Source organism: Juglans microcarpa x Juglans regia, chromosome 5D (genome assembly GCF_004785595.1).
Source record: "Juglans microcarpa x Juglans regia isolate MS1-56 chromosome 5D, Jm3101_v1.0, whole genome shotgun sequence".
Classification (NCBI taxonomy): Eukaryota; Viridiplantae; Streptophyta; class Magnoliopsida; order Fagales; family Juglandaceae; genus Juglans; species Juglans microcarpa x Juglans regia.
Genome location: NC_054602.1, coordinates 4,653,159 through 4,670,381, shown reverse-complemented (window position 1 = coordinate 4,670,381; position 17,223 = coordinate 4,653,159). Strand labels below are relative to the sequence as shown.

The following is a 17,223-nucleotide window of genomic DNA, read 5'->3' as shown; positions in this document are numbered from 1 at the left end:
TGTTATGAGAATTGCCACGTACATACAACACAAAAATTATATAAAGTAAACTTATAAATTGATATTGTTTTCTAGAATCCGTTAAATCTATTTTATAATAAAAACAACTTGAATTTATTTTCGTGTAATTCAAATTAGAAAATAGAGATAAAGGAAATAGAGAAAAAGGAAAAATAAAAACATTGAAAGGGAAAAAAAATATGGAGATTTGAAATGTGTGCTCGTTTCGTTGCATTCATTCTATTTAAATTGCTCTTTAATTCAATCTTCCACATGAAATGTAAACGAATGAATGCAACATGAGAGAATACTTAAATGTTAACAATGTATGCTAATACTTAAAATGTCTTCTTCTCATTGGAGATATTCAAAAGCAACAGGAGACAAAAAGAATCAAAGAAGAGCAAACTTAAATCAATCCCAATGCACATAATATGTCCATTAAGCCTTGGATGCGCATACACCGCCAGACAAGAGAGCTTTTGCTGGCGAAAGCAGTGCCACGGCTCCCCTTTCAGATTTCGAGTACTTTCTGAACACAGCCTGAAGCTTACTTCTCGCAGCCATCGAGTGGAGGCTCGCCAGCAGTTTTGCACAATCCATGAGTTGTGGTTCGGAGAAGCCGGTATGAAGCTTAAGGGTGGCGTTCCAAGCGGGGATCTTCTTTAGAGTGCAACGAGCGGCATAGACTGCTGAGGCAGCAATCATTGATGGGCAATACATTATGGTTGCATAATGCATCATACCCAACTCACCAAGAAAATACACCAAGTTTTCCAGCTACACAATTTGAAACAAAACAACACAGCTTAGCTTCGGAAAAAATAACCATAAACAGCTATTTTCTGTATAACGCGCAGAGAAAGAATACCGACTTCTTGATCAGGAATCGATGCCTTGATGAAACGAACGAGGAAAACGTATGGTGTAGGCACTGTCAAGGTCCATTCCAGCTTGCCAAGTATGATTTTCTCCATTACTAGAATCTGTTCATTGGTGTAAGCTCTGTCTGAAAGGTGTACAAAGTCATTGACCTGCATACATCACAGTTCATCTTACACTCCTACACTCGAGCTGACTAAAGAACAGATTATGAGATCTGAAATTAGGTTCAGAATAGCATTGCTACATACCTGAGGGGGCCAGATTTCTTCATACTTAGAGGCCATGAGCATCGCACTGATGCCCACCAACTGCAATTCCCTCCTTGGCACTGTCTTAATTGCGAGGAACCGATCGATTATATTGACTGTCAGATAAAGAGTTTCTAGAGACAGTTCAAACTTCCTATGAACATCTATCAGCCAGTCCACCAGAATCCCTCTCATACTTTCATTGATATCCGGCTGAGAGTCTATATAATCATAAGGGCGACTCTCATTCTGTATCACGCACATAATTAATGGGTACTTCATCAGTCAGGGCACGGAAGGAGACTTAAATTGGAAAAGGAAATCTACCTCAAGAAATTGATGAAAAAATATACCTCAACTAGTTTATAGAACTTGTAGATGTCCTCAACGTATTCTACAGCAGCCAAGTCATTACAGGCGTCTGCAGCATCAATATCAACAATCTGCTCCTTTGGTTTGTCAGTTAAACCACAAGAAGCCTGCCAGATTAAGATCAGACTTTTCAGCGAAAGTGCCCCAGATTTCAAGAACAATCAACACTAATCTAGGAATAAAAAGGCCACCTTGCTACGAGCAGTTAGGACCGAAGTAAAGGCATGTGCTTTCTTCCTCAACATTTCTTCTCCATCCTTTTTCTTGTTGATAGGATTTTCTTGCTTAGCCTTAGCACCATCGTCCTCCGTATCCGGGCTTATGACAACGGCTTCTCCGGGCTTCGGCTTAACAGCAGCTTTCTTCTGAGGCTTTGGTGCAACGGCTCGTTTACCTGCCGCAACCCCATCAAGAAGAAGAGGAGCTCCATCAACATTCACACAGAACTGTTTCTGCAAAATTCAGACAGACCCGATACGCAAAATCAGGCATATTCCCAATCACAAACTCATAAATTCCAATTGAGAGACCAAAGAAATTAGACATATGACTGGAACCTTGTTATTTTCAGCAGCTGCTGCAGCTTGCGCATTTGCGAGCAGTTGAGCACAGAAACTCCTAAAAAGACCATAAGATAAAATTCAATGAGAGGGAAAACAAAATCGAAATCAATAAATAAGAGAGGGGGAGTGTAAGGAGACCTTGTGATGGGACGATTTGGTTTGCCCTCGATTCCTCGGATGGTTACCTGATTCCCAATATCACCGAGTGCTCTGCGGTTTCTTGCTTCGGCTGCATCATTCTTCTTCTGCTGCTTACCTCCTCCGACTACTGCCTCGCCTAAAAAAAAAAAATCAAAGGAAGTCAAATGATAAATATTATAGCGTTTGGTCTGAAATAAAGGATTCTAAGGCATATCAGACAAAAAAAGATATATGAACAGACGAACAAAACCCATTCCGGTTCGGTTCCTGGCAAGATTGAAGAAAATAAAATTACTTTTCCTCGAGTGAAAACACAAAATAACGTCAATCAATCATAAATAGGATTTTTGTGTTTTCCTGCCAGTTTTCTCGGCAGCCAAGAGAATAAAGAATATCGACCGATAAAAAAAAAATCAAAGAAACTGAACCCCTTGTCCTCAAGATCTACACTTTAGAGTAAAAAATCAGTGAAACCAGAGTAATCTGAATAAAAAGTAAAAGAAAAAACAAATGTAAAGTCATATATTACCAAAGATTAGCGAAGCCCAAACAAATTCAGAAATGAAAATCAGAATAAAAAAAGGAGAGTAATCAAATCCGTACTATCCCATTAGCGTTCTCACTATCAGGCAGTGTATCAAAAACCCAAACAGAATCTCATCTCCACAGATAAAAAGAATATTGATCCTCGAAAGAACACCTCAAGAGAGAGAGCGAACAAATACCTCTGGGCTGTGGCGGAACGATGGGTCTTGACGCCATTTCTAATTGCTCGAATGTGTCCAAGAACTACAGCTACAGGCGACCGATTTCCTTTACCTTATGAGTCTCTTAATCGCCCCCTCCCTATCTCTCTCGCTCTCTCGCTCTCTCGCATGTACAGAATAAGAACAAGGAAGACCGAATGAACCGGGTGGCCTTTTGAAGTGGAGGAGCCAACGGTCGAATTTTTTTAACTTTCCAACCGTTGGATCTGGGGAAATCCAACAGCGGAATATAGGTCTGGAGAAGTTGTAGCCGTTGGGGTTAAAGTAGGCGTGCCAGGACGGAAGGTCGTGACCTGGGGTGAGACTGAAATTCTATGCAATACGTGTCAATCTATGACACGTGCGCGAAGGGTGGAGCGCTTATATCCTTCCTAATTAGTCTCATGCGTGTCCCAAACATTTTTATTAAAATTTATTATTATAAGTTTTCCAATACATCACTTACTATTTTTTCACACACCTCATATCTAACAGCTTTTTTTTAATATCAGACTCATCACCTTCGACCTCTCTCTCTCTCCTCAAGCTCTCCTCGATCCCTCTCTCTCTCTCTCCTCTACCTCTCTCTCCTCAAGCAAGACCAAGATCGATGAGTTGGGATAAAAACCGATTCGCTTGTTAGTAAATCCGGTTTGTCACATAGGATATGAGATAATAAATAGTGACTGATAAGAAAGTTTATTATAAAAGAAAATGGCGCACTCATTTTATCATAAAATATTATGTTATTTTAGTTTTTTTATATAAATATTATTTTTAATAACATGACGTCTCACAATAAAATGTGAGTTTGTTGTCACTGATTCATTTATGATTAATTTTTTCATCGCTCACAATTTTTGTTACCGGATTGAAACAAATCAGGTTACATTTAATTCGAGTTAAAAAAAATAGAAAGTTTTTATTTATTAGCTGATATTGATAACACACCCAGTAAAATATTTATATAACATATTTGATATGAGAAATAAACTTTAAAATCATAATCTTACAAATCAAATCTTATCAGATCATTTAAATAATATAGATGATGTGTTTTATACATCGAATCTAGATAAATAGAAAATTCTGTACGAAATTAGTTTGTGTAATTTTGCATGATTTGTTCAAATATATCAATTGGTATTACAGTCAATAAGAGTGCTTATTGAATTTGGATCCCTTATAGGGGGGAGCAAGACAGAGAGTAGACTCTGAGGATCTCACCGTTTGAAAATCTCACAATGTGCCTTTTTTATTTTTCTTTAATTAGAACATCCATTTTAGGCAAAGAATTGAGGAGAAATTCGATTCGAAAGCATATAGGACGCCAGGGAAAATGGGCACGACTCTCCAAAGGTATTTTCTTTGTGTGTCGAAGCACTTCTCAAAACGATTTTTCTCATCAAATATATAGCATACGTCTCCAAACTGATACCGTACTGGAGAATGACCTCAAGCAAGCAGAGATGAAATCTTTGGTATTTTCATGTCTATGAGATGGCTTTCAAGCCTATTATTGGGCAGACAAGCACTGCCACAAGGGTATGTGCTCTTCTTTTACAGGCTTATGCTGCAAAACCCTCATAAATTGTCTATAGTTCTGTTCAAGTTTCCAAATATTTGGCACTTGAGTAGAATGCATTTGGTGACAAATTAATCGAGCCATCTGCACACTTGGAATTTTTTTTTTTTTTTTTTTTCTTCTTCCTGCTTAGCAAGATTTCAACATAAATAAAGCCAAACCCAACTCTACCCTTGTGTCAACTGATTATGTCATAAACTGCCATCCCTTGTTGCAAATGTACCAACATATAAAGTAGAGTAAATATTTGCAAATCAGCCAAACAGCACAAATGAACCCATTAATATAGAAGTGGTAACTTTGTTACAACAAATGATTAGGCAAACAAAAACCATGCCTAAAATGATTCAACCCTATTAGTGGAACCCCGATTACTATAACAAGCACCAATCTTTTTTGGACAACACAAACGCACACACATTACTCACACTATGAAAACCTGGTTTTACTTACATTTTGTGAAGATTCAGTCAGTAGGTTAACTTCTATACTTGATCATCTGGTCCAGCAAGCATAACCTGTTATTAAAGGTTTCCAATTTCAAAACTATGTAAATTGAAAACCAAAGCAAAAATGGTAGGATGCTGGCAAAACTAATTTCCATCAAACAACCCATGTAGCCTTTATAAATCAATTGGTGTATGCACGAAAATAAGCGCTGAGCATAAAGAAAATGTTTTTCAAAGCTATACCAGTGGGGCTTCAACCAGTATTCAAGATACAGAAGAAACAGAAGCCACGTAATCAGAGCCCAGAAAATGGAAAATTCCAGTAAGCACTTAATCATGGTGAGTAAGATCTTCAAATATTCTTTCTTTTTATTTATTTATTTATTTTTTTTTATGAATAAGATCTCCTAATATTCAAAATAAATGATAACATAAGCTAGATGCGGCAACAATTGCGTAGAACTTTTGGGGTAGAAGGGGGAGGGAGTGGGCTCCTGGGATTAAACTTTCATAGGTACTTACATTGCAGTCAAGAGCATATTTCCTGGCGAGCATAATTGCTGCATTCCTGTCTCGCTCCGATTCAAATGTTAAAACAAACGAAAGGCCCTTCCTTGCTTGCCAAAACAATGCCTTGGCTGCATTATTACCATCGCCTCTAACTCCACAAAGCTAGAGGTAGAGAAAAAGTTAGTTTAAGAAAATAATGTAGGTGAAAGTTCTTCAACCAACGGTACCAACTTTTAATGTAAAGGCTTAAGTCTCAAGGAAAGATAATTCAAGTACAGAAAGAATATGGGAGATATCAATGATCAGAGGCCATGACAAAAATAAGACTCCAGTTTCTGCATAACATGACTGATACATCGACAGAGGGAAGTACATATATTTCTGCCGAAAGTGCAAGTTTTTTCACTTTAAACATTGGTTCAAATCTGAGGCAAAGAATAATAGAAAACTTTTATCTGCCAGAAACCTGTGCCAAAGATTAATTCAAATTCAAATTAACAGTATGACATGCAATAAAAAATTTCACAAAGAGAATGATCGCACAGTTGGAAGGCTTTCCCCACAAAGAGGCTAAAAAGAAATGGAAAGATCAGAACATGGATCATGCAGTTCACAGCTCTTGAAGGCAACTAAATCTGTATCAGCAATGGAGCCATGGAAAATATGGAGCTTCAATGACAAACTACAATTAACAGGTAAAATGATGGGGTCTTTGTGAATCTCAACATGCAAAAATGAGCCTTCTTCCCATTACGGAGATAGTCATTATAAATGCTAAGAATAGTGAAAGGAGACCTGCATTGACGATGAATAATTTTCTCTAGCCTTTGTGATCCATCCTCTACAGAGCTTTATCCTCATCTTTCCCACATGAAATACATGAACTGAGTGTGACGCATGATCTTGTCCATTCATCTGGGAAATAACTACCTAAAAGAGACAAATGTCAAAACTTGATAAGAATTAGATGTGCAGACTAGTGTCCTAGCCCATAATACCCCAGTTTATTTTTGTCAACACTTGGAATTAATTAGAACCAGCACAAATAATGAATTCCAAAGCGCACAGTTCCAGATATATGCGCAGAATTTATAATATTATGTTTAAGTTCCTATATCCACAGGTTGTAATAGAACCACTTGGTTTCCTGATAAGAATGATATGGTAGTTATATTGATAGATCCTGGTTTAAGACAAGATCTACATAAAATCCGTTTGGACCTGAAGCAGAACTCAGTATCCTAAATGACTTTACTTGCTACTGATACTTGTTGCTAAATCTGACATTTATAGAATTTTGTTGTGTAGGTTGCAATGAAGATATTCTTTTTTTCTCGTAAGACCACTATTAAAACAAAAATGCCAGCCATTAGTTTTTTCATGTGTTTATAACTATTATCTGAGCATCACGCCAAGAGGCAACTACACATCCATAGTAAATGGGGACAACCCAGCCTGAAGGATTAGCCAAGAAATTTGCCAAATTTGACAACAAAACAAAATTTGTCTCTCATCTACTCGTCCTCTTCTTGTGTCTTAGTTTTTAGCAACTAAGAAAATAATGGAATAAGATATCGTTATTCTGCTTTTTATCATATTAGTTTTTGGTAGTTAAGAATAATTCTCACTATTACAGCTTAATAAGAATTACCAAAAGAATTGGGAAGTAAATGAAGAAAATACAATAACATACATTGAATTCGGTGTTAGACTTTCTTAAAAGCGTCTCTACATAGCTTCCGAGCCCTGCAGCTGTCAGAAGCAATTTAGTCAGCCTCTTTTTTTCTCCACATCTCTAAGCATCAATACCATGCATGAAGCTAAAAGCTATAACAGTCTTAACCTGGATCAATGGGACCAGTAGTTGTGACTGTAAGTTTTTGACCGTTTGAAACAATTTCAGCTTGTAAGGTTCGCCCAACATCAAAGGGCTCTGGAGCATAAATTGATTTGTTGGCCCCTGTTGAAGTGGAACTAGAATTAAGAAAGATGCAGTTGCATAATAATAACTCTTGAAGTTAGTAACAGCATGAAACATTGGTGAGTTTTAACTGTTTGAAGGTACAAGGAAATCCTAGATCTGTTTAACACTTTTAAGTATTTCTCAAAACTTCAAATGAAGTAGGAGCATATTCCTTTTTGTTCCTTTCCTAAATGCACAATTATAGACAACCTGATTATTCGTAAACCTTAAAAAAGTCAACATAAATGAATCACAGAAGAAATCGCATACAATTTTTTTGTGGGTGATTATACTAAAGCATACAGAGGACTGAAGCAGGAACAATAAACAGACAAACAAGGTAGAAAATAACAATATGTTCAAGGTGTTACAGTTTTAATCATATGAACTGATTCTACTGAGACCAATTGACATTGGAGCACAGGATGTCAATTACAAGTAACAAAAAACTTCTTGAACAAATTACCTGAAATAATTTCCTTCCAGCTGCCTTCAGATGACAAGCGGTACCACTGGATCAAGCTTTTTGAAAGCAGTGGAGCCTTGTCTGAGCAAGGCTGGATTCGTAGATAGGAACCTAGATTTTCAGAACCTTCCAAGGCATATATACGGTATTTGTTCTCCTCATCTCTCTTGCTCATTGCAAGCTGGAAAAGGATAAGGACATGAGATATTCCAATAAAACTATCAAGAACAAGCATTCTTGCATTGCTAGTAAATATGTAACAATTAACAAAACTGAAAAAAGATATCAGATGTCAAACCATAGTCATAATCACATTAAGATAGCAAAAAGAATTGAGATGTCAGAACATAGTCTGAAACCATACTCATAGAAACATACATAGCTAGGAAAAATTATTTATCCATAATCAAGGGGGAAAAAACAGGCTTAATAAACTTTAGGACATAGGACTCTCATATATTATTACTGCTTAACAATGCCCAAGAAATATGATCCTATATGTGATTAATTCCAAGGTGATAAAAGCTAGAAGGTAGGAACTGAGCCTATATGTTAGATATCAGTGACGTACTTGACATTAGCACTAAGCTTAGGTACTACTATTTCGTTTCATTTTCTATGTCATATTATCACCCTCCTTTTCATGTTGAATATGAGCACCGTTGCTGAGAGCTAATTATAGTCATTATTGAACCAAGTTCAGACTTCAGAGGTAGCCACTGAAATTGGGTCTGTCAACCATAAGTTGATAAAAAAAATAGTGACAAAATGTTAAAAGAGCACTAAAGAAACATGTCATGAAACAGGTGTTTGGGAATATACATGTTATATGATATGAAATGAACTGATGATATGCCCCTCGTTTTGGCTTAAGAAGAGAAAAGGTGTTTAAATTAAGGTAAGACCTCACTGACCAAGCCAGTGACAAAACCAAATATCAACCATTCAGCTAAGGTCAGCAAAACTTATTACATAACTTTTATAAGGCAAAAACAAGATATTAAACAAACCTCTTTCTGAAGCTTAATCGAAAACATAGATTTCTCCCGAATTTGATTCCTTAGCGCACGAAGCTCATGCTCCATATCCATCACCTGCAAAGACAATGCATATATCTTCATAGTTTGAAAAGGGGTAAATTTTAGATCAACTACCTACTTGAATTTATTTGTTTTTTACTTGGGCTATGCCTTTTACTTTGCTTTTACTTATCAAAAGAAATTATTAGTTTTTTGGACTGAACCCCATAATTTATTGATAGCCTTCACTTACATCAGAGGAATACCATGGCTACAAATCCATAAGCCTGATTGAATGTACAAACATCCCAGACAGATCGAAAACCAACAAAAAAGGAAAGCCAAAACTCTATACAAAGCAAAAGCCATTAAAAATAATTGAACTTCAAGCTACATATTTGAACTCCCAGCGCATACTAAAAAAGTTGGCGATTATGGAGAGCAAATCATGCCTTAATATGTGAATAATAATAAAATATGTAATCGTTTCAACTATTTATTAGACTAGTTATTTTTTTTATATGTAAGTATTTATTAGACTAGTTATAAAACTAAGTATTTAAATAAAATGTTGAGCCAATAATTTTTTACTGGAAAAACTAGGAATTAGCAACAAAAAAACCCTATCAAAGTTTTGTAATACATGTTTGTTATGAAACCAACGGCTAGCCTCAGTAAAATACTAGAGTATGTGTCAGGGATAGGGCAACTCACAAGTATCTTGATTATGGTTTATACTGAAATCTGAGAAAACCTACTGGAAAAAGCAAAGCTAAGGAGAAAATAATATTGTACCTTGCTTGGCTGATGCAACAATTTGATTCTTCTAGCCTCCTGAACCTCCTCTACCAGCTCCTCCACATCCTGATGGTATGGAACATTAAAGAAACAAAAACAAAAACTAGCCTCATGAAATCTGAACAACAATGTTTTTTTTTTTCTTTTTTCTTTTTTTTTTTTTTCTTTTTTTAATTATGTTTCTCATGTTCCATTAATATTTAGATTCCTAAAACGTAAGGTAAATGTATATAAAACATTAAAACAACCGATTGAAACCTGCTTTTTTGAAGCATGGGAATCGTTTTCTTGTTCTTCAAGCGCCTCTCCAATTCTCAACACTACAGCCCTTGCGCTCTCAATTTCAGCACAAGCAAAAGACTTCTCTTGGCTAACCAACTTTTTAGCATCTTCAGAAGCCTGTACATAAAATAATGCACTCAACTGAAAAACAAATACAAAATAACATTTTGCACCTACACAAAATAAAATCCCCAACATATGGAAGATAAACTGTATGTCAGCCACATGGCAATATATGTCCCCGTTAAATCAGAAAAAGGGGGCAAGGCAATATATTCCATCGCACAAACCGAATTACCATCACTAAAGCACCATCACCCATAAGAATACAAACCAACAAATAAATTGACATATCCTTCCCAATTTATCTTAAATATGGAATCAAATCGTCAATAAACTTTTGTATACTCATAATAGAATTAGAGGATTAACATGAAAATCTATTGGGCATGCAAGTCAAGTATCAGACAGAAGACATAGTCAACTGAACATCCTACTTTTTTATCAGCTATTTTTTAGCATCCTCTTTATAACCACGAAATAAATGTAACAGTGTAAGATATACTTTCACGATAAATATAGGTATTAAAATCAAATAAAACTAACATTGTGACTATAAAATGTGTTTGTTGAAGAGGTTCGGGATATGAATGCAAGATATGGCAGGGAGGAAATTATGGGTTTGTCCTTGGTGCCTTGTCAGGAGAAATGTCTAGGGTCGGGAGTGTAGTTGGGAATTGTGTCTAGGGATAATGTTGTTCCCCTGGTTTCTCTTCCTCCGATAAACAATATAGCCAGTTCACCATCGGATTGGGTTCGGCATAAGATTAACGAGATTCAGCATATGGAGGATGTGAAGACCAATTTAAAGCACTACTCACTACGATTGAGGCGGGGCCACTCGCTTGAAACCAAATCAAGTTTTAAGAAAAGCAGGAAGTTAAAGCGTCTTTCTTCGACAATCAACTATGACACTAAGAGAGGTAGCTCAAGTCGAGGGAAGACAAAAGGGAGGGCATTCTGAAGACGTCCTCGTCGAGGGAGTTTCGGGTGGAGTATTAGTCTTACGGGAAACAAGGGGTTGGGGCTGGGGAGGTGTGTTCTATTCCAATTCAGGCTTGGTGTATTTTGGATAGATTCTGATTTTCACAGACTTTTTTGGGTCATTGGAGCTCTCTAGTATGGGTTAGGTGTTTTCTTGTATACGTCCAGTATACTTGATTACTCCTAGTGATATATATATAATATTTTTACTTATAAAAAAAATGTTTGTTACTTGCATCTAAGCTCATCCTTTCAACCAGTAACATATAGCATCTGAACTCTTCATCACTAGCTACTTCTCGTTTAAGCAAAAGAATACATTCGTAGTTCAGTCACTTTGAATGCAGAAATTTGAAACTTCCATGCTCATTTCTTTTATAGGCAATTACTTTTACCCATTTGTCAATTTGTATCCTATTGAAGATTTAGTTAATCTTAGCCTTCATGACAATGACGCTGAAATATTATTCTTCTCAATGGAGACCATGACCCCAGAAGAGCAAAATGGCACAAATTTCACATATAACAAAGAATCTAGTATAGTTAATTGAGCCAATTAGATATTTTTTATGATCAATTTCAACTTCAAAGAAGAATACTTTAGGGATGTTTGGAAATAATTTTTATCTCATCTCATCTCATCTCATTCCCAAACATCATTCAAACATAAACACTTTCAAATTAATCATTATAACTTTTTCAAACTTATCATTACAACTTTTACAAAATTTCAAACAAAAACAAAAAAATCAACTTTTTTAAATTCCAAAACAAAAATTATATTCTAACAATATTTTAACTTTATAATATTTTTTATTCAACTTTTTCTCTCTCATTTCCAAAAACCCAATAAATACTTAACTCAAACTATCTCACTATTGGGTTTGAAGGGCCTTACCTTGGAGAGGTTCCTTGATATCAAAAAAAAAAAATTATCTTACTATTCACAAACCATCTTATGACTATTCACAAAATTCTCATCCCATCTCATTTCCCAAGCATCCCCTTAGTCATCATAAGTAAGATAAGTAGCCAGTGAGCTAAGTTGAAAACATTGTATAGTATCAAGGTCTAGTTTGGACCGAGAGCAAACTTGGTTTGCTTGGACCATTGGGCCATGGATTGACAATCGACCCAAAGCACTCAAGTAGGACCTATTGTCCAAATTCAACAAACCAGCATGTCTGAGTGTAAAGCATATGCATAAATGATAAAACACAAGCCAGGGAGTCAAATGTTATCCGTAGACATGTTAAAACTGATGAGTAGAATCATGAGAGAGATAGAGCATATGAAAAACAATGGGCTAAAAGATGTATGATTGTATATGCAAATTTAGAATGCCACTAAATGACCTGCTTGAGGAAGTTCGCTAGCTTTTTCACTTCAAACTTCTCTTGAATCAATTCTCCTTCTTTCTGAGTCAACTTAACAGCTAAAGCTTCCACCTGCAAGATGAGATCGCAGTCAAAGAAATTATTATATTTCAACTATGGCATAGACAATAATAAAGGAATCATGTCTTTGCATTCCAAATGCACTCAGGAGTATGTTCCTAGAAAAAGTGAAGGAAAAGGGAAAGGAAAGGAAAACGTAAGTGCATGTTTGGGTAATGAGATGAGATGAGAGTTTTGTGAATAGTAGAGAAATTGTTTATGAATAGTAGTGAAATGGTTTGAATTAAGATGTTCTATTGGGTTTTGGGAAAAGAAAGAGAAAATGTTGAATAAAAATATTATAAAGTTAAAAAAATGTTTGAATGTTATTTTTTAATATTATTTTTGTTTTGAAATTTGAAAAAGTTGTATTGTTTTTGTGTTTTGTTTGGAAGTTTGGGAAAGTTGTAATGATTAGATAAAAAAGTTGAAGATTTGAAATTTAAAAGTATTTTGTGTTTGAGTGATGTTTGGGAATGAAATTATGGGAAGTTTTGAGATGAGATGAGATGTTCTTAACTCATCTCACTTCCCAAACATGTCTTTTTTTCTGCTAATGAGGTACCTGGCTATTTGAGAACTCAACTAATCCCCAAACACATGCAGTGCCCTCATTCCACAACAATTAGACAATTACAATAGTCCATAGTAGATATTTTTTAAAGATGGCAACTTTTTTGTGGAGTATTTTCTTTTCAGTTGGGCTGGTCTGGCTTGGACTGTGGCTAGAAGATGGTAGACCTTTTTCTAATGTCAAGGAATCTCAAAGACTGTGCAAACGTAACATGTATTTTACCCAGTTAAACACCAGACCTGTGTAACACGTCCCAATCACATGGATCGGGTAAATCATCAGCTTTTTCACCAATGGGACGTGACCCCCATAAATTATTTGCACCAAGGAGTAAAAATGATAGGTGCAAACGTAACATGTATTTTACCCAGTTAAACACCAGACCTGTGTAACACGTCCCAATCACATGGATCAGGTAAATCATCAGTTTTTTCACCAATGGGACGTGACCCCCATAAATTATTTGCACTCAAGGAGTAAAAATGATAGGTGGCAGACCACGAATTACAGAAGTGTGTAAAATGATTCCAATTTGTCTCATTTAGTGTATTGGAGAGAAAAAAATAATAAAAAAAAAAATTTTGGACAGCTTCTATTACCTTTAATGGGCTGGATTTTTCCCGATAAAAAAATGGGCTGGATTTACATGATTTTCTCATATTTTGTTTCTCTTTCCAGATACACGTGTTTCTTGTATATTTTTTGTGTACTTGGGTTTCGCCTTTTGTGCCTTTCATTGAAATTTTTTACTTGTAAAAAAAATAATCGCTAGGGAAAGTGATTAACAGGTGAATTTAAATTTGGGTGATGCTTCCTAAAGTGCAACGACCCTGTGTCGAAGAGACACAGTGCTAACCACTTCAGTATTTCAACGAGAAAAGGAGTAAAAAATAATGATAGTCAAGACAGAAGCTATAAGTTAAAAATCTATCAACAAAATCCAAAAAACAAACTCAAATAAAACTAAATAAAGAAAAAGTATGCAAAACTAACCATAGAGATAGCTTTCTCCACATCCTCCTTGTTTCTTCCTGCCAAACGGCCTTTCAGAAATTCCAATGCATCTCTAAGTTTCTTCAAAAGAACATGTCCCTCCAAAGAAGCCACTTCTCTAAGCTTTGCCTGAATCAAGAAAAATCAGAGCAATTCATTCGGTGATGTCAGAACTTCATACCCTTCCCACATCAAGGGAAAGGAGAGCCAAATGGAATAAAGAAAAGAACTGGCTGGAGTTGGGGAGTTAGAAAGGAAAGAAAATCAAAACAAAACAGAAAACAGTTCAAGAAAATAATTAATATTAATTACTCATCCAGCATTATCAGAAACCATACTGCACACAAGGGGGAAAGAAAGCCAAATGGACAAAGACATAATCTAGAGTTGACTTTGCAACTTAAGAAAAAAGAGGCGCTTTGTTTCAACTAAGGTAAGGCCCAACATATAGCTCAGATGAGAAAGTTCACAGTCTCAGACTGACATTACTTATGTGTCCACACCTGTGAGGAATAAATTAAAAATAAAATAAAATGAGAAGTGGAAAATTATGTGAACCTCATCAGACAACTTAGCAGCAGCAGTCAAGTTCTTGTCAAATTTACTAGCAAGATCTCGAACTGAGAGACGCTTGTGCTGCTCTGAAAGATTGGCAGATTCCTGTTCAACAACCTCCTTCAAGGATGGGCCTTGGTTGTCCTCCTTTGGCTCTTCCAAAATTTGATTGTCAGCTCCTAACTTATACTTTGGAAACCGATTAGAAGAAAAGCTCACATCAGCTGAAACCTCAAGAACGTCTTCTTCCTCCATCTTCACTTCAAATTCAGGGCTTATCTTCGTCATTGCTTCAGATCAGAATATCTGTTCACCAGAAGCAAATATAACATGCTCAAATATGGCCTTTAATTAGATAACAAGGCATCGAATCTTCTCCCTGTCGGGACACAAATCCATGATCTGAAGTAGCAATACACACACGTATGTCAAACTTTCTATGACACCGTTGCATTCGCACCCAAATTTAACCTGAAAATTTGTGCAAATTGCATTTTCTTTTTATTCTTTTGGGCATAGCACAGAGGCATAGGGGCAAACAAAATCCCACCATCCATGGTAGGTTGATTTTGAGTGACCAAGGCTTTCATACCGTTAAAAGGTATAGTTGCCTTTCCATCTCATAGAGATTTAACCTGGAATTGCTCTCAATCCCATGATCTATAGATAAGTAGCAATTCTATGATCCTATGATAATAGAAATTCAAACAGAGAAGAAAAAATAGGAACGTCGTGAAGCAGTGAACTGATTGGTATTCAATAGTGCGGTTACCCCCCAAAAAAAAGAGGAATTCCATTAAAATGTTGTCTGCAATATGGCCAACTAAATTCCATAATTTCAAACAACAATATTAACCGATTCTAAAACAAGAATGTTCATCAGGCATCAGTTTTAACACATTCATATAAAAATCACGCATTTTGATAGGAAAAAAATACAAAAAACGAGGAAAAAAAACTGACATTTGAGATTGACAATAGATAAAAATTCCAATTATAAAAATCAAGCATTTTGATAAGGAAACAAAATACAGAAAAAATTTAAAAAAAAAAAAAAAAAACTCTGACCTTAGAGATTGACAATAGACAAAAATTCCAATGACTACCCAAAAACTATTTATCAGAATCCATTTACTTGTAGACCCAACAAATAAACAACAAACCAAGGTTAAAAGTACAAAAGAAGCAGTATAGTTTTCATGATGAAATTCCAAAAAGAAATGAAAAAGACCCTATTTATAAATGAAGAAATCAAACTCCAACTTTCCAAATACATTTCAAGGAAACAACCCGAACTAAAAATTTCACCACGCAAAATTATCAAACCATCTATAAAAAAAAAAAAAAATCCAACGAAACAAAATAAAAATGCAGTCAGGAATCTCTGACAAGGCATTTCTACATGTATTTACAACGACAAGAAGCCAGAAATTAAAACAGCCGAAGTACATGAAAAATCACAAACTGACCCCAAAAGGTTCAAGCTTTCCTGTACTAAACAAATTCAGAAAACCCGTATGAACAAGCATAAAAAATAATAATAATAATGCGGCTAGAGAAAACGTAAAAACACTTACAAGATCGAGAAACAATGCGTCACCGGAACAGATAAACAAGCTAATGCTGGTCCATTGGAAACAGAGATTCCTTCAAGGAGTCGTCCGGCAAGTGTGTGTATGAGAGAAGAAGGAAGAATGGACAAGGAGACGAATAAGAAGAAGAATCTAGGGGGGGGGGGGGGGGGGGGGGGGGGGGGGGGGGGGGGGGGGACTGGTTTTATGCTTTGCTTTATGAAAGGATAAAAAAGAAAAAGAAAAGCAAACGAAGGCCTTCTTCGTTTGTCGCTCTGACCTCTGTCTCCTCTCCCAACAACTCGAATGAAATGTTCCTCCTCCTCCTCTTTCCTCCTTTTAATTTTACCTTCAACCTCATCGAACAGCTCTATTTCTTCCTCACTCTGTAAGAAAAAAAAAAAAAAAAAAAAAAAAAAAAAAAAAAAAAAAAAAACATTTAAAAAAAAAGTATCTGACGAAACAGTAAAAAGAAAAAGCCTGCCGTTCCCACGCGCTGGCCCCACCCCTAAAGCCGGTCCCACCTCATGGTTTCGCGGAATGAACACTTTTTCGTTCCATGAGTGGAGCGTGGAGGGGTGCGCGTGGCCTAGCCATTTCATTACAGGTTAAAAGCGATTCTGTATATCACAAACCTTAGGAATACGCGTATTTACGAAAATGGGACTGCATGGAAGCGGTATCCTATGAACGATTCCTGTGAAAATGTCTGTTCTATACTGTACTGGAACATTACGTTATCATAAATAAAATTTTCGGTGCACACGAAGGAGAAAGCTACTCTTTCCGCTGGCTACCGCTTGTCGCTTTCGCTAGAATTTTTTATTTTTATTACTTATTTCTTAAAAATATTTAAAAAATACATATAAAAAAATACTAATATAACTAAGGAAATAGTTTTTTTCTCTTTTTCTTTTAATATTTTTTAAATAATTTTAATAAAAAAATGTATAACATTATTAACAATCATTTCCTTAATTATTAAAAAATTTAAAATATAAGAGTAGACATATTTAATAGATA

General features: G+C 35.8%; 2 protein-coding genes across 3 annotated transcripts; both read right to left on the bottom strand.

The window, feature by feature from the left end:
- Positions 1-203: 203 nt before the first annotated feature.
- On the bottom strand, positions 204-3,109 carry LOC121265194 (G2/mitotic-specific cyclin S13-7). The gene is made up of 8 exons (XM_041168706.1): positions 2,935-3,109; positions 2,207-2,345; positions 2,063-2,123; positions 1,697-1,957; positions 1,487-1,612; positions 1,134-1,382; positions 876-1,034; positions 204-780 (listed from the first exon to the last, which is right to left on the bottom strand). The coding sequence occupies exons 1-8, from the start codon at positions 2,969-2,971 to the stop codon at positions 442-444; spliced, it is 1,371 nt and encodes a 456-aa protein (XP_041024640.1). The 5' UTR covers positions 2,972-3,109; the 3' UTR covers positions 204-441.
- Positions 3,110-4,801: 1,692 nt separating this feature from the next.
- On the bottom strand, positions 4,802-16,361 carry LOC121265193 (stomatal closure-related actin-binding protein 3-like). Of its 2 annotated transcripts, none has more exons than XM_041168705.1 (13): positions 16,207-16,361; positions 14,633-15,100; positions 14,075-14,203; positions 12,427-12,519; positions 10,004-10,144; positions 9,743-9,811; positions 8,939-9,022; positions 7,929-8,109; positions 7,343-7,459; positions 7,193-7,251; positions 6,295-6,429; positions 5,512-5,661; positions 4,802-5,058 (listed from the first exon to the last, which is right to left on the bottom strand). In XM_041168705.1, exons 2-13 carry the CDS (start codon positions 14,915-14,917, stop codon positions 5,026-5,028), a joined length of 1,476 nt encoding a protein of 491 aa, XP_041024639.1. In that variant the 5' UTR covers positions 14,918-15,100; positions 16,207-16,361; the 3' UTR covers positions 4,802-5,025. The 2 variants fall into 2 exon arrangements, with proteins under 2 accessions (XP_041024639.1, XP_041024638.1); XM_041168704.1 differs by having other exon boundaries at positions 14,633-14,935.
- Positions 16,362-17,223: the final 862 nt, after the last annotated feature.

Coding starts and splice junctions, on each gene's coding strand:
- LOC121265194 (XM_041168706.1), bottom strand. CDS start 2,971: ATGGCGTCAAGACCCATCGTTCCGCCACAGCCCAGAG. Junction 2,346..2,934: donor CGTTCCGCCACAGCCCAGAG/GTATTTGTTCGC, acceptor TTTTTTTTTTAG/GCGAGGCAGTAGTCGGAGGA. Junction 1,613..1,696: donor TCCTAACTGCTCGTAGCAAG/GTGGCCTTTTTA, acceptor TTAATCTGGCAG/GCTTCTTGTGGTTTAACTGA.
- LOC121265193 (XM_041168705.1), bottom strand. CDS start 14,917: ATGACGAAGATAAGCCCTGAATTTGAAGTGAAGATGGAGGAAGAAGAC. Junction 9,812..10,003: donor CCCATGCTTCAAAAAAGCAG/GTTTCAATCGGT, acceptor CCATACCATCAG/GATGTGGAGGAGCTGGTAGA. Junction 7,252..7,342: donor TACTGGTCCCATTGATCCAG/GTTAAGACTGTT, acceptor TGCTTCTGACAG/CTGCAGGGCTCGGAAGCTAT.